At 46.5% G+C, this 14,970-nt stretch overlaps 4 protein-coding genes and 1 non-coding gene across 5 annotated transcripts; 4 read left to right on the forward strand and 1 right to left on the reverse strand.

The window, feature by feature from the left end:
- The first annotated feature begins 499 nt into the window (after positions 1-499).
- On the forward strand, positions 500-578 carry F9C07_t60. The gene has a single exon. It is a non-coding gene; the product is annotated as a tRNA-His (tRNA).
- A 1,176-nt stretch (positions 579-1,754) lies between these two features.
- On the reverse strand, positions 1,755-4,350 carry F9C07_11326 (heterokaryon incompatibility protein-domain-containing protein; the record flags this gene model as incomplete). The annotated part of the gene is made up of 2 exons (XM_041284060.2): positions 1,755-2,290; positions 2,733-4,350. The coding sequence occupies 2 exons, from the start codon at positions 4,348-4,350 to the stop codon at positions 1,755-1,757; spliced, it is 2,154 nt and encodes a 717-aa protein (XP_041139865.2).
- Positions 4,351-4,629: 279 nt separating this feature from the next.
- F9C07_2280316 (zinc finger protein-domain-containing protein) lies at positions 4,630-5,774 on the forward strand (the record flags this gene model as incomplete). Its single annotated transcript, XM_041284067.2, has 1 exon — positions 4,630-5,774. Exon 1 carries the CDS (start codon positions 4,791-4,793, stop codon positions 5,772-5,774), a length of 984 nt encoding a protein of 327 aa, XP_041139864.1. The 5' UTR covers positions 4,630-4,790.
- A 3,986-nt stretch (positions 5,775-9,760) lies between these two features.
- Positions 9,761-10,288, forward strand: F9C07_11328 (uncharacterized protein; the record flags this gene model as incomplete). The annotated part of the gene is made up of 2 exons (XM_041288318.1): positions 9,761-9,988; positions 10,055-10,288. The coding sequence occupies 2 exons, from the start codon at positions 9,761-9,763 to the stop codon at positions 10,286-10,288; spliced, it is 462 nt and encodes a 153-aa protein (XP_041139863.1).
- A 3,652-nt stretch (positions 10,289-13,940) lies between these two features.
- On the forward strand, positions 13,941-14,412 carry F9C07_1171372 (uncharacterized protein). Its single transcript, XM_071507667.1, has one exon. The coding sequence runs from the start codon at positions 14,037-14,039 to the stop codon at positions 14,343-14,345; it is 309 nt and encodes a 102-aa protein (XP_071366138.1). The 5' UTR covers positions 13,941-14,036; the 3' UTR covers positions 14,346-14,412.
- Positions 14,413-14,970: the final 558 nt, after the last annotated feature.

The raw sequence follows: 14,970 nt of genomic DNA on the forward strand, positions 1-14,970 counted from the left end.
ACGTCGGTGGTTCTAGCCAATGATGGCGTGGTTGACATGACTCACGGCGGCCCGATTCGTCGGTTCTTCGGCTTCGTCTTGGCTGAGTCTGACCTTGATAAGAATAAACTTAAAGGAGTATATCATGGGAAAGTGCGTGGTTAACCATTCAGGCCCGGATTGAACAATTGCGCTTCGAAGGGCTTGGGTTGGGACTTGAAAATTAGTATGTCTAGAACAGCCGCTAGTCATAATATATATTTCAGTATGTTTAGTGAACAGCAAAGCACCGCAATTCGCACACCGGTATTTCCCCGAGTATATAAGGCGGATACTATCCGTGCTTGGCAGAACAGACCCATTGTAATACGAGAATCGATACAATATCCCTATAACCCAGGAGTTCTTTAACATCCCTTGAAGATTTTCGCGATATTGATGGATGCAAATTGGAAGGGTTAAGCCTGCAGGTACTTGTGCCTTATATTTCAATAATTAGAGATGCCTATCACCAAATCAAGGTGCTGTAGTATAGTGGTCAGTACAGCTCGTTGTGGTTTAATCCCGAGCAGACCTGGGTTCGATTCCCAGCAGCGCCAATGGCGCTTAGAACTTGATTGGTCTTTCTTTTTTGTTCTTTTTTCTTTCTCTTTTCTGTGCCGATTGAAAATAAAGTTCAATTTAGTTTTTATCCTGGCGATCTTCGTTGTGGTGTAATGGTTGGCTTCCTTCCGCCAAGCCCCAGATCAAAATAGACCGGCAATTCTGTCAAATGCGAAATCTAAATAACAACTTACATCGCGTTCTCCGTACACCTAAATGCTAGATCAAAAAATCATTTTATAGCGCATTAGGCCGCGCACCAATCAACACTACGTGACGGGTAGAGCAGATGACAGCCTTGCGATTCACCGCAGGTCGCTTTCGAGACCTCCCTCACAAACGCCCAGGCTACCTAAACCTGACTGTTCAGATCCCGTGGACCTTCTCAGGGTTTCACACATATCTGATCTGTAGTGTGCAGCACCGCTGTACCGCCCAACACCAAATCACCCATAAACACTAGAAACAACCAAGTCCCACACAATGAATACTCAATAGCCTCCATTCACTCCCATCCAATACATCCCCGCGAAAGAAAAAGAGTCAGTTCTCAACTTGCCCATCACATCCCTCGCCGCCGTCGCTCACGAGCCTCGCCCAAGGAGGCAACCACTGGAGCATCTACTTCTCCATTACCGAAACAGACTATGTCCGCTTAGACAGGACACCTTCCTATACCGTCCCGGCTACGGTTAATCCCGGCGGCTCTAAGGGTATCCTCATCGTCAGCCGTGCGGATGATCTCCGTTTAGGCACGGCAACTAAAAGTCGTACGACTTGATGTCCTGGAGGGCCTGAAGGTCAGAGATTTTGTCGATTTGCTTGTGAGAGAGAAACGGCATCTTTATGAGTTTGATAATGCGGGACAGGGGTGTAGATTCTGGGTGTATCATCAGATCGGTCTTTTTTGGGATGAGGGATTGGTAGTGGATGGTGGGCAGGTGGAGGAGGCGAGAAGGGCGATTCTTGTCATGTATCCTGAGATGGTGGAGTGTAGGCTTGTGGTTGGGGAGTATTATTCTCGATTTCTTTTATTCATTTGTCGGTGCTGGTCATTTCTCTGTCAGTCATTCTGTATTGTCTATTCTTAAATCCATCGTGAAGTCTATCTATGTCAAGGAGTCTGGTGACCAAATGATCATTAGCCCTAACTACTAACATATTGGAACGAATCACTCGTCTTTAAATCTTCCAGTATCGCCATAACCTTTATCAATAACTCTAATATCCTCCTTCGATATCTCTCCACTAGCCACCTTTTCCAAAAACTCAATAAGACATTTCGTCTTCGGATTGAAGTCATCAACGAAGTTCAAAAACCGATCCACAATCTTGAGACTCGAGAAGCGGACATTTTCCTCTAAAACTGCAGTCGAATGCAAACACTCGTCAACCAAATGAGAGGCACTATGAATGCAACGATTAACCACAATCCACTGAATCTGAACACCAAACCCCATAACCGCTTCCTCCTGTAATGAGACACCGTTCTCAAGACTGGTAAATGTAGCCTTGAATTTAGAAGTAGCGGATTCGACAACCACCGTAGTCGCGGTTATATTGCTATCCGTTACCTTCACCATCATTGACGGCCAGATCTGCCCAGCCAATATGCGGTGATTGTGTAGTATTTCAACTGTTCTCAATGCGGTAAGGCTGTGGGGGATCTGGTAGTGTTTTGGACCCCGGTCGACATTTGTGTAGAATACTATTAAGGCATGTTAATATGTATTTATGGGGAGTGAGGTGGCTGGGATTAAGTTACATGAGGACATTCTGGGAGCATGATGTGTAAGGGTTCTTGGCCGAAATTGGGGATGGCCTGGTTTATATCACTGCTCATACCGGGGTGGGCACGCTAAATCGTGCTAAACCCCACTCGGGCGCGGCCGCTGATATCATCGTGTTGGATTGGAAATAGTGGCGGGGTCTTATGAGGTTTTATGAGGTATTATGCGGTGTTTGGTCGAGATTATTCTTACATTCTAGGGTTGAGCTGTTGTTATCTCGGGTAACCATCTGAATGTCAATGGTTCAGGCTACTGTCCACCGACGGTGGTGATGACAAAATCACGTAGTAAGGCTCTATACTATCACATTGAGGTACACGATAGATTCCTAGTCGGCCAATCTTCAATCATAATAGCTACTATGTTGTGCAGCCCGTGTCAGAATGAACATAATTTGCCGCAAGGTGAGCTCCTCATGAATGACTTCGAATGGGTAAGCGGGACGCTCGAAGCGTGCCTTCTGTAAACGGACCTCCGTTGGAGCAGGTAAAGACGGTACGCAGCTATCAAGCAACATTGCTGCTTGTAGGATACTCTCTTCCCTTTGAGTGTGTGCGAGTACCCCTCGGGTGAACCGAGTGACAGGCTCATGAGACTCATCTTCTGGGGTTGGCTTGTGTTCAATCAACACGATATTGGTTCCCTCCATTAGAAACATTTCGTCCCCTTCATTGAGCTTCTTTGCAGTCACGCAGCTGTCATAGGGCCCCAGGGACAGCAGAGGGCCGCAGTTATGGGCGGCCAGACTAGATTGTGTCGTCCCCACCATGAACTCAGTAATGGCCTTGTCGCGGAGTTCTTGCCGAAGTTGCTCACCCAATTCAAAGGGCGTGTGCTTATTCCTCTTGTTCCACTTTTTGCACCACCCACATAACAATGGATGAGATTCGCTCACATGTCGGATGTGTCCAAGATGCGTGAGCCCGACTTCGAAAACAAGGTTACAGATTGTTTCTGGAATACCGATGTCCCATGCACAAACATCGACATGGTGCAATTTTAGGATATTGAAGATGCTTAGCGCATGATTCAGCCTCAGAGTATATGGCATGTTACTGAGCAGTCGGACAAATAGATTGACTGTCGTCGCTGAATAGTTTGCCATAATCCTAAGGCCGCGACCATCCTCTTGCATTTTTGCGAGGCCCAGCAGCCCAAAGACACGATCGCGGACATCGCGACATTGAGCCTGCCCAAATTTAATCACGATGTTGTCTATCGTTTTGTTCAAGATGCTGTATTTCCCATCTTTACTGTCTAATTGGCCGAGCACTGTCCTTGTATGTAACCCCAGGGGCGAACTGCCAAGTTGTATATCCACTCCAGTGAATCCCCCGAGAACAAAGTCTCCTCTGACCGCAGTTGTCAACCTCCTGAACGATGACCAAGGTGTAGATTTCGAGCCACAGAAGACAATCGCATCCCGTGCGAGGAATAGCTCCTGGATAATCCATAGTCTTGTCCAGTAAGAGCGCCGATACACCATATCAAGCGCGTTTCCGCTTGATCCCTGCAGGTCTATTGCCTCTTGAGTTTCTTCTGCACATATGTCGAAAACAAGGTCGGACTCGGTGGTTCCGGGTCCTATCCAGACCAGAACCTTCTGTGCCTGACGGTATAGATCACCCATCCGCTGCACCTGGGTGTTACGCTCTGGGATGTCGTCTTGGTTTATGCAGATCGCATCTGCGAAGAACAGTGTGTCTCTCTGCCCACTGCCAGCTAGAACACTGAGAAAGTGGTGTAAGTTGTCGCGGATGAGGAAGGGACCATTGTTGATGAATATTGTTCGATCAGCTGTGCCATCTCCCCACTCGTAGGAAAGAGCATTGTACACGGGGACATCTGAGAATTTGTACACTCCTAAGGTGAATCTGAGAGGCTCAGTCGCCGCCGTATCTTCGAACTGTAGAAGACGAATATAATGTGCGTCTGATGGAAGTGCCGTGTGGGCGAACGTTGAACTATCAGAAGCCATTATATAAGGAGTCCGCTCTCTATGAATTTGAAACGGGAAATGTGTATACAAGAGTTTTAAGTACCCGCCTTAGCAGTGGTGTATATTTCCTGTGTGAAAGAGGTGTGTTCGTAGACGTTTTACCTGTGAAATAAATAGGGCCAGTTGTCAACGTGGCTATGCATGCGGGGGCTGCGGATCCCATGGTGGCTTTGATTTACTAGGCGACGATCCGCCGATCGCTCACTAATGAAGAAGAGGTGAAGTTGGAGTGAAGGATTACGACCTTGGATTAGGATTAGGCCATATAGCTTACCCAGCAATTTCATGGAATCTCAAGATTCATATATGACACAGAATGATGTCTGGATTTGATCATCCATGAGTCACAGTTTACTTCTTAACTCCCCGAAGAACCGCTTCAGATCCTCCACCACCTCATTAAAATCATTGAAATTGTCATGACCACCAAGCAGGATTCACACGAGAACTACATTCGGATCGGGTCAGGATTCTGTGGCACTGTCTGGGCTAGAAGCCTCGACGGCCCTGTAATCAAACGAGAGGATGGAGGACCGTCCAGATCACTGGCAAATGACTTTGTGATGCACAAACGAGCACTTGATGCCTTTGTCAAATTGTCACTGACTAAATGCAGTAGTCCGGACTACCTCATACAACCTCAAGTCCGCATCCCACAATGTTACAGCTTCCTGACCCCACAACACACCTGGTGGGGAGAGAATCTCTCACATTTCCCACCCGGATTCTCGCCCTGCAATGCCATGTCCTCCGAACGTATCCCACCATTTCCCGAGGATGTAAGGGTACTGATCGTAGAGAGGTACTGCCCTCCAGAAATCAGAAACCAAATCTTGTTGAGTGCAAGCAACCGGGCCTGCCTGATCAGACCATATATTGGCCGCAGGCGAACCTACGGAACGGCAATGAACGCAAGGTCGAGATTCAGAGGCTTTTCGCTGCAGAACTACCCACTCCATTTGGATCAAATGGTTGAACTGGGGATTCCTTCCACTCACATCGAACGCTATGCTGCCATGATGGGGGAGGCATTAGCTACGCTGCACTGGCTGGGCGAGATTGATGGGAATGACGTTGAATTCGTTCTGGCTCCACCACCAAGGCACGATAGTAGGATTACTGCCATGACGAATGTGTTGGGGAAGCACAACCTCTGGATGATCGACTTTGATCTCTGTTGCTCCATGACTATGGACCTGGAAGGCGTCGAGCAAGCTGTCAATGCGTTTCGTAGAAATGATCCCTTCTATCCACGACCGCACACAGACCACTGGATTGCCTTTCGCCAGCAGTATTTGCAGACCTCTGTGGATTTGACATATAGCTTCCATAAGGATGAGATAAAGAGTCGACTTGGCCTTGCCCAAAAGTTCATTGACTTGCTAGAGACAACAAAGAAATGAATACCACGATTTCTAGTAACTGCAGGTTTGAACCTAGCACTGACACCGACTATACTGATCATGGCCGGAATGCTATCCTGCAGCAGACCCAGCAACTTCGTTACGTTAATACACAGAAATCACGCTAAAATTAAGGCTGTATTGCATGACTGCATATATTTCCAATAAAACTGAGGCTAGACTTTAAAATTCTCTCGCTTTCTGTCTTATCGCCTTTTCAGAATATAAGCCAACTGCAGACCGGGGAGGACTCCCCAGCACTGCTGCCTGTGGCTTGCACCTGGCTCGGGGCCGATCCTAAACTATAAGCTCATGCTGAATCTCGGCGGTCAAGACCACAACCATGGGAAGCAAACCTATGCACTCAGAGGTTGTGAAGATCTGGGCTCACATGCCATAGCTTGTAAGGTTTTTCCCCGTGGACTATCCGTGACCCGAGGACATCATTCACTCTCTTACGTATGACGGACGCCGCATTTTCCTGATATCTCTCTGCTGTTTCTTTGACCTAGGTGCTCACAGTTAGAAGACATCGATAGGGAATGGACATACACCTGAGCGGACCGCATATGCCCAGGAGGGATTCCGGAAGCTTGCATTTGATGCATGAGCGGAGAAGATGCGAGTACATTGTTGACTGCGCTCATTATTAGGGTTACGTCCTCTAGGGCTCAGTGGAGGCTGTTTAGCTTTCACAGAAGCCATATGCTCACAGTTGATCTTAGCTAAAGTAATGGCGCAGTTCAGAAATGCTTGTGAAAACACGGACGGCGTTGCTTCTGGCATGGCTTAGGACGAAATCTAATTCACTTACTGCTGAATGGCATAAAGTTCAGGGAACGCACAACTTCAGCTAATCTGCCAGGTCAAATGTTGCATTCATCGGAACGAACTTGACACCGTTGCACAATAAAGAGCATTCAAGCACTGGATCTAACGAGAAACTTTCTAAGGCGGTGCTGCCACGGTCAAGCTCACTAGGTTAGAAGCTAGTCGTCCTTAGTCGTCTTTTAGTCAGAGAGGGCACCAGGCACTCAATATGTCTTAACCATTACTCACTTCTGATCACTATCTAATATTACCCTCTAATATAAAGATCTAAGTGGAGCCGTGTCTGTCTCGAAGTGGCTTGCCTGCTTGTTCCTTTTTCTCTCGTACTCTGATAATCTCTCGTAACTGAAACACCGGTGGAATCAAATTTCATGTAGTATGTGCTAGAGTGCTATATGGCGCAGTTATGGGCGACGTTTGAGATATAGAACATAATAATCCATGTCAAAAAATCTCTTCGGTCGTGGTGTCGAGAAAAGAGGTTCAGTAGAGAGTTGTACAGGACTGGTCTAGATCCGGATAGAATCTGTGAATACGATGCATTTCCGGGCAGCTCAACCTTATTATATCAGCCATTATCTTTTGTCAATTTTAATCAGAGAGATTACTAGTTATCTTGGCCCCATTTATAATTACGGAAGCATCGGAGACGATCAGCTGGCTGTCATTATTGCATTGTTGTATACTGAGTGGAAGCTAACGCCTAATGAATAGAAGTCTCACGGGTCGCTCGCCAGGAACACATCTCACCTCTTCCTTTAGCGGTAGTGGAATCTAACGTCCGGAGATGTAGCCTGTTATGGTGAGCAGTGTTCCTCTTTTCTCCACTAAGCCTTGATACGTGAAGTTGGATGATTTACTTCTTGTGTTTTCCTTTTCGGAAGTTCTACAGAGTTCTGGGTTCGGATGTATATATTGCAATATGGTATGTTACAGTAAACTGTATGGAAGGGATACCCTTCAGTCTACGTGTCCAACTAACCCTGGTATGTAAAATATATTATTGACGCAATAAATGCTGGGCTATAGGGTCGCAGAGCTCCACTACTCGGGTCATCTTGGTTGACGGCAGAAGAAAGGCGCGTAACAAACGTCCCAGCTGGTAACTATTATTTGGTGAACTCTTACCTGAATCCCCTGGAAGCTATACTTTGTTTGATATAGCGTGATATGCATATGAGCGGGCGCGTCCATATCACGCACCACCACATCACCACTCGCCAGCCATCACCTGTTTTGTATACCCAGGCGGCCCCGTAACCCCGTTCCTGTGTTGCGCAGGATGACTTGTCGATACTCCAGCTCGGGGAATCACAACTTAGCATTTCTTATGCTCTGAAGCTGATCCTGTCCTGTCCTCAATTGCTCCACTCCTTGACGTGAGTGGGGCTCCGCGGTGAGATGGACACCGGCGGAATGGTCATATTTTGGATGAGAGGCCAAGGAACGCCTGTCTTGTCATCCCTCAGCGCACCAGGCGCTAGCGATATTGGTTTCGACAGAGACTGTACAACTAGTCTTACCACCTATCCGTGCCTTAGAGGCACAACCTGTGTGTGAGCCTACGGCACGGATACGAGGTCACAAGAATCGGGAGGGGTTTGATAGGCGCGAAGCGCTAAAAGGGTTCAACCATGGTCAACCATCATGAAGATGAGACAGCTTAAAGACGTTGCTGCCAACCACCTCCCAAAGCTCCAAGAATGGATTCCATCACGTGACAAATTTCCTGCGCTGGACCATCACCACATTCTCGGCTTAACTCAGTGCTTTGGGCATCATTTCGGTAGATTCTCAGGTATACGAAGGCTGTGTCTTTGGCTGCTCTTTGCAACCACGCGTACCATTTCCAACATGGAACTAGACAATGTGCCGATCACCTGATTGGGGACCCCGCATCCGGACTGCTTTGATATTATCACGCAACTCTCCGCGTGGGTCACAAAAGAGAGCTCGGTGCGGCTGTGGCAAACCGGGCAGCGAAACCTGACATTCCACATCATTAGCTTTCAAGGTTCTATAATCTTGGCGCTGATCCGCCCTTGGTTTTGCATAACCAATCACGAGCTAATATTTAAACCTAGACTAAATGGTAGTGTTGTCTTAGCTTTCCCTCAAGCTCGGAGCGAAGCCAGAAACTATACATGTTGGGATCAAACCACAAGACGTCTCCGATAACCAGGATGGCTGATTAGCTGTTTGTAGCTGCCTAATAAATGTATACTACAGTCCATAGAAGCTACATATTGCAGATATAATTAGTAATGCGTCCTAGATAATGTATTTAATAGCAATAAGTGGTAATTGACGGTAGTTCTAGAATTTAGGAAACAGCTACCTTTGCCTTGGGGCCTCCAAAGTATACGTTAACTATATCCGTGTCTGGAAGAATCGAGGCTATGCATCGTACCAGATAACCTTAAAGTCGCAAACGGGCCACTTAGCGTATTCGTGGGGTCTTATCGATTTACGCTGATTCCCGACCAGAGAATGTTGCCAGTTTTCCGTTCCATATTCCACGAAATCACCATTGCTGGGGCATTCAGGCGACATCCTTGCAAACCCTTTTCTGTTGACGTCGGACATAAGCGTTACTTTTGTCCAAAGCTTTTGAATATTGATCTTGCTTCACACAGTTAACGGAGGATGTTGATCAGAGAGGTAGTAGAGGAAGCAGTCACGGTGAGATGTGAGATTAGTCCGGCGGCAGAATTGGATTTCGTGGTGTTACGGTATGGCCGAAAACTCAGTCGTAGGCCTTTGCTCCTTATTGGGTACGAAATTTGTTATCGTAATGATCTTATTCACTCCATTACTTATGGGAGAAAAAGACTGGTAGTAGATAACCGGACTTGATACTGGTATCACCAACCTTGGCCTGCCCTACGCCAAGATAAATTAACCATGGCAATAGCGACTACCGATGACAAAAAAGGGAGTCTGGATTCATTTTTCTTATCACATGGAAAGTAAAAAAGCCCTTCAGTGTCTATGGTTCGGCTTTACTGAAACTGTTTCAGAGAGATATTAAGCGGAAATTGCTCGCGCAGGTAACATTCTCGACATGGGTCAGGTCCGCCACGAGGAGTGTCACATCTCTTTTCACCAAACGTTCTCTCACTCTCCAACTTGCTTGATTGAGACCATCGTACAAGATGGTTCTGCACAATATCTACTCCGAACAAGCTGAAGAAGCAGTGCAGGAGGCGATGAACAAGGTGGTGAGGGTTGCTCCCAAACATTTGAAGAGCGAAGGACGAGAGCTCGCATCACGGACGGACAACCAACCTCTCACCCAAACCCTCATACGAACAGTATCCACAAAGCAGTGGAAAATCTACATGAAAAAATTGATCGAAGACTGTTTAAGATGGACGAAAAAAGTAAGCTGACAACCTTGATGAGGAAAGTTGACGAACTGCGTACACTTACTGCCGTTGGCATTAAAGGTTTATAAGGTTCTCAAGCACTTAAACTGGATTGCGGTTGTTGTGGACTGGCTTATCTACGCGTTCAACGCAATGACCGGGCTCGATATTCCCTATATCAGCAGTTTCGGGCCCGGGCTTCAGCATGACGGTGACAATGTCGATTTTCAGCCACTCACAGCCCCAATCGCTCCTCAGGAAACTGGGGGCCTGCAAATGGTCTTGACTGATCGAAATGGGAGAAGATTTAATTAGGGTTGATGACGGGGAGTAAAGGAGGCTTTCTTCAGTGCGGCATTGTTTACTTAAGTTTTATTATGCCTCAGTATTGGTTTTTTACCCACGGGGTTTTCCCAATACTATTCATTCTTTTGCGAATGCAGAGGTATGAGTTCTTGTTTTTGGACGTCCCAGCATCTAGATTCTGCAAGGCTATCATCAAAATGTTCCTTTGGCACCCTCAGTATGAGAAAGTTTCCTGAAGAATAATATACATCGGTAGTTCCTATACCTTTTGCTCGGGTGAAGAAACAAAAACATATTATGATTTTTTGGCGGTCTAGAAATTCCCTTGGACTTGCCTCGTTCACGCTGGATACCCAGCCCACAAGCTCCTTTCCTCAGTCTGCACTATATGATCCAGTTGGCCCGGGGCGAAAGAGTTGGTGGGGGTTTGTGGTTGGGAGACACCTCTAGTAATCACATGACAGACCCATAACCCTCGATATAATGGTAGCTTAATTGCTCGGGGATTGTCCGTCAGATATGACCCTGCATGGTGGCTGGACTGAAAGATTGGCCATTTCGGAAACAACTCCGTCTCTGATCGTCATTGGTTTGTTGTTGGCATGCTTGCCAGAGTGTCTGCGAAGGCGTCGGGGCGGCATCCAACCATCCCACACACCACGGTTCCCATCCTCTTTGGGAAGATCTTGGTTTCTTCAAGCAGCACCACCAAAGAGCTGCTTGAATACCTGTGCCCCAGCATGACGTAGAGGTGTTTGCCCATCGCTGGGGAAGTTATACAGTAGTGCTTGATGTTAGATGCTAATTAAATGTACGCAATTTAAGTAACAAAGCTTGTCATAGACCGTTCCTTTTATTAGGAGTAGGGATAGGGTATCTAAGAGCACTGGTCTGCTGCTGCTTCTGTAGCACGTACTAAGCTTCGTAGAAATCTATTTTCTCGGCGCAAAGCATCACAATCAATCTTGATGCTTTGCAAGTCCAGCTGCATGATGGCAAGGTCTAGAATCGCCCCCAGAGACTCTCCTTCTCCTTGTGCCTGTGCTTCCTTCATGTCCTTGTCCATTTGACAGGTCCGAACCGTGGCCCACATCTTCTTTAGGAGGTTGAAAAGGATTTCGAGAAGGCCTTTGAGAACAGTAAGTTCGGACTGTGCATTACATAGCTCGTCTCGTGCTGCCTTAAGCTCGCGGCTATACGATTGTATCGCAGGTCTTTGGCAGTTCGGCCAAGAGAGCGAATGCGGTCTGTACAGCGTTATTTTATGGCCATATACAGGGGTTTACAGGGGTAGAGTATCCCATTTACCTCCTCCATCTGGAAAGGATTTGAATCCTGTACCACAGAACTGTCGTGTTTGGCAGGAAGATGAATAAAGTTGCCGCTGTACGGTGCCCAGTTTCCACTAGTTAGTCGCAAAGCCCAATATAGCTGGCGAAAAAGAGGAGTAAATTCACGTCTTCCAAGCTTTCGGCACTGTCAGCAGTGCCCCAAAAACTTCTGCTGTCTGGTCGTGGTTGTCCTCGCCTTATGAAGATAGTCCGGGAAAGTGGTTGAACCACGTTCGTGGCGATATTTTCTGTCGTCCAGGAAGCGAATAGATCGGTCGTAGGGAAGGCAGCTCCTCAGTCCATACTAATCCTTGGCTCAATTCTTCCGTTCAACATCCCAGTGATGAAACAATTAATTCAACGGAGCAATGCCGTATTTTTTCTGACGGGTGGGGCTCCATAGTCATCGCAAAGTGACACTGACATTTTCTCCTGTAGGTTGAACGCTCAGTAAGCCACATCCACAGGCTGTGTAGATGCTATTACGCGTAATCTTCTGAACTGGATAAGCTAACCAGCGAAATCCTTATAAACAGAGAAAGTAGTTTCGAAAGAATCTAAAATTCTCAAGCCCGCTTCCCACTGTCTTATAACTACAGCTTAGTTTCGTATATCATATACTCCGCATCACTGATTTCCCACAATGGAACAATCTGACGCAAAGGAAGCCCAAGAATGTACCCTTCTCTATCAGCCAAACGTTTCAGGCAAGGAGACTGAGGATACAATGAGCGTAGTCCCATGCACTATTGGATTGGACGTGAGTCGCGACCACGAACTTGATCAAGAAGTACCAGATGCTTTACGGGAAATATACCGAAACTGGTAAGTCCAGAGATGACAACCATTGATGGACACCCACTGAAATGCTTTACAGGAAGGAGGCCATCATTCGAGAACATAGGATGCCTCAGCAGGATTTTATCCCGTACATTGTCAAGACAAACGATGGGAACGAAATTATGATTGTTGTGGAGAGGAAAGATACACCGCGCCCGCCTGAAGAAAATCAACCTGAGCCAAAGGTGTTCGGATGCATCCAGTTGTCATCTCTCAAGCCAAGGCTGAGTTTATAAATTTTGGATCTTCCTTGGATGACCAGTGTCTGAACTTGGGCCATACCACCAAAACGGCAGATAATCGTCTTAGAGGATTGCAGGTCGCGGCGCTTGTACTATGCCGCGAAAACCATCACTTGAGAATATCAGCGAATGGTTGTCACTGGAACTTCGGATTCAATGCTCAGGCGAGTCTGTACTGCCGAGCAACGCCGTTCAAGGCCAGGCGTGGGACGAGCATCGAGGGAAAGCCTTTGAAGCTTTGCGCCGAAATTCATGAGGATGTCGCGGTAACTATCGGCCATAAAGGAAAGCCAATTTCTCTTGAGGATTTCCAAGCGTGGCTGCGAGATACGATCGATCTACATGAGACACCTGGGCGGATCCGAACACCATCGGGAGACCTCCTGCTTGACCAATACTATCAGGGCCACCTTTATTTGAGAGGTATACGTGTCCTGCAGCCTGTCTTTGAACCAGGGCAAGCCTTTCGCTTTGGATACAACTTAGCCCGGGGAACTGTTGGGCGGGACCGCCAGCCGCTGGTGAACGTGGAAGAAACTATGACATGCATCCACTCGATCTGGGAGAGCGCAATTGAGCAAGCAGGCGATGTCGTACTGCCGAAGTACCTCGAGATTTTCCGGGGTACTCTTCCCCCTGCCGACGCGAGAGGGACATATCACCTGATCACTGAGTCCACGGCTAAAAAAATGTGGGAGTCGCTGATTCACGATCCGGCTGGCGCAGGCGTGTTCTACTGCCTTGACTCACGACGAAACGATGTAAGTATAACGCCCTCACTGTCCACTCATGCTATGGCCGACTTTCCACACAGCTATCTCACTGCTCCTCTGCTCTTTAGGACCATCCTATAATCCAATTAGAGCTCAAGAAGGAACCCAGGGCTTTTCCAGACGCTTTATGGAAGATTTTTCGAAAATATGGTTTGGTTCGATACCCCAGAGAGCAACTGTACAAAATACTGCAAACTTCCGAAGAGTCGGTTTACCAGAAACAGTCTTCGCATATTCTGTAGCCCACACTCTCCGCGCTCTCCTCCGCCTTGACCCACGAACAGAGAGAACCAATATAGTTTTTGTCCGCTGCGTATCTGACGTGGTTGATATGGCGTATCGAGCGGAACAAGACACACTTTGTATACATGAGAAATGATTGTGACCTCACACCGCTTCCCAAAGCGCTGAACAACTGGCAATACCCGAGCCCGACGTGTTTGTCTGGCAGCACCCTGTGGAGGATTTATATCACCGCTTACTAGCAATCGTTCTCAATCAGTCTGAAGGCCGCTGCGCAGGTCAAAGCATACGACATCTACTCAGATTGGCTCACCACAAACTCCATTTCATGCCGCGAAACATCCAGGTGACCCCCAAGGATGAAGAGTCCCTAACCGTGTCATTCTATACAGGGCACAGCCTCTTCTACGTCGAGCAATACGGAGCATGTGTACATTATCTAGTCATTCTACATCGACCAGACTGCGAGGCTAGGGCTAATATCCTGACATACGATAGCACCAACGACACTTGCGCTTATTACCAAAAGGCCGTCTCCTTAGCTTCACGAACAGCCAGATTCTCTGGCCTTCCACCCATGACATTAGAGGCGCCGCTGAAGATCTTGGTAAGACTGGTCACCATTATATTAATATAAGATAGAATATCCACATTAATATAGATATCGATGATCTTATTATAAATCACATAAAATCTATGTTGAGCTATAAAATTTTAAATTCAGTACAAATCCAGAGTATAGAGTAAAGAATTTAATAGAATTTTATAAAAGAGAGTTTAAATTTACTCTTTAGTAATTAGCAATAATTTCAGCTTATTAAGATCTTACCAAGAATCATTTAAATAGATAAAAAAATTCTGATATTCACTATTTTTGTAACGAAGGATCTACTATACAGGGTAGATAGCCTGTCAACTAGGTAAGGAAACGGAAGGCAAAAGGTAAGGCTCTATCTGTCAGTGGAATATCTACTAGTCAGGGTAGAGGACCTGTCAACTAGGTAAGGATACGTGGGCAAAGCACTAGGCAGTAGATACTAGAGATAGAAGACTGATTCTTGATTTTCTATTAATGACTATAGTACTAATTTATAGTCAAGGATCTCTAAGATTCTCTATATATAATAATTAATTCTTTTAATAAGGCTACTATATATTATTAAAAAGATAATAGATATAGATACTAAAGACACTATTTAGTTACTAGAATATCTATATATCTAGAATAGAGTATACTATATAGTTACTTTATATAATTATTA

The sequence above is a fragment of the Aspergillus flavus genome, chromosome 1 (genome assembly GCF_009017415.1).
Source record: "Aspergillus flavus chromosome 1, complete sequence".
NCBI lineage: Eukaryota > Fungi > Ascomycota > Eurotiomycetes > Eurotiales > Aspergillaceae > Aspergillus > Aspergillus flavus.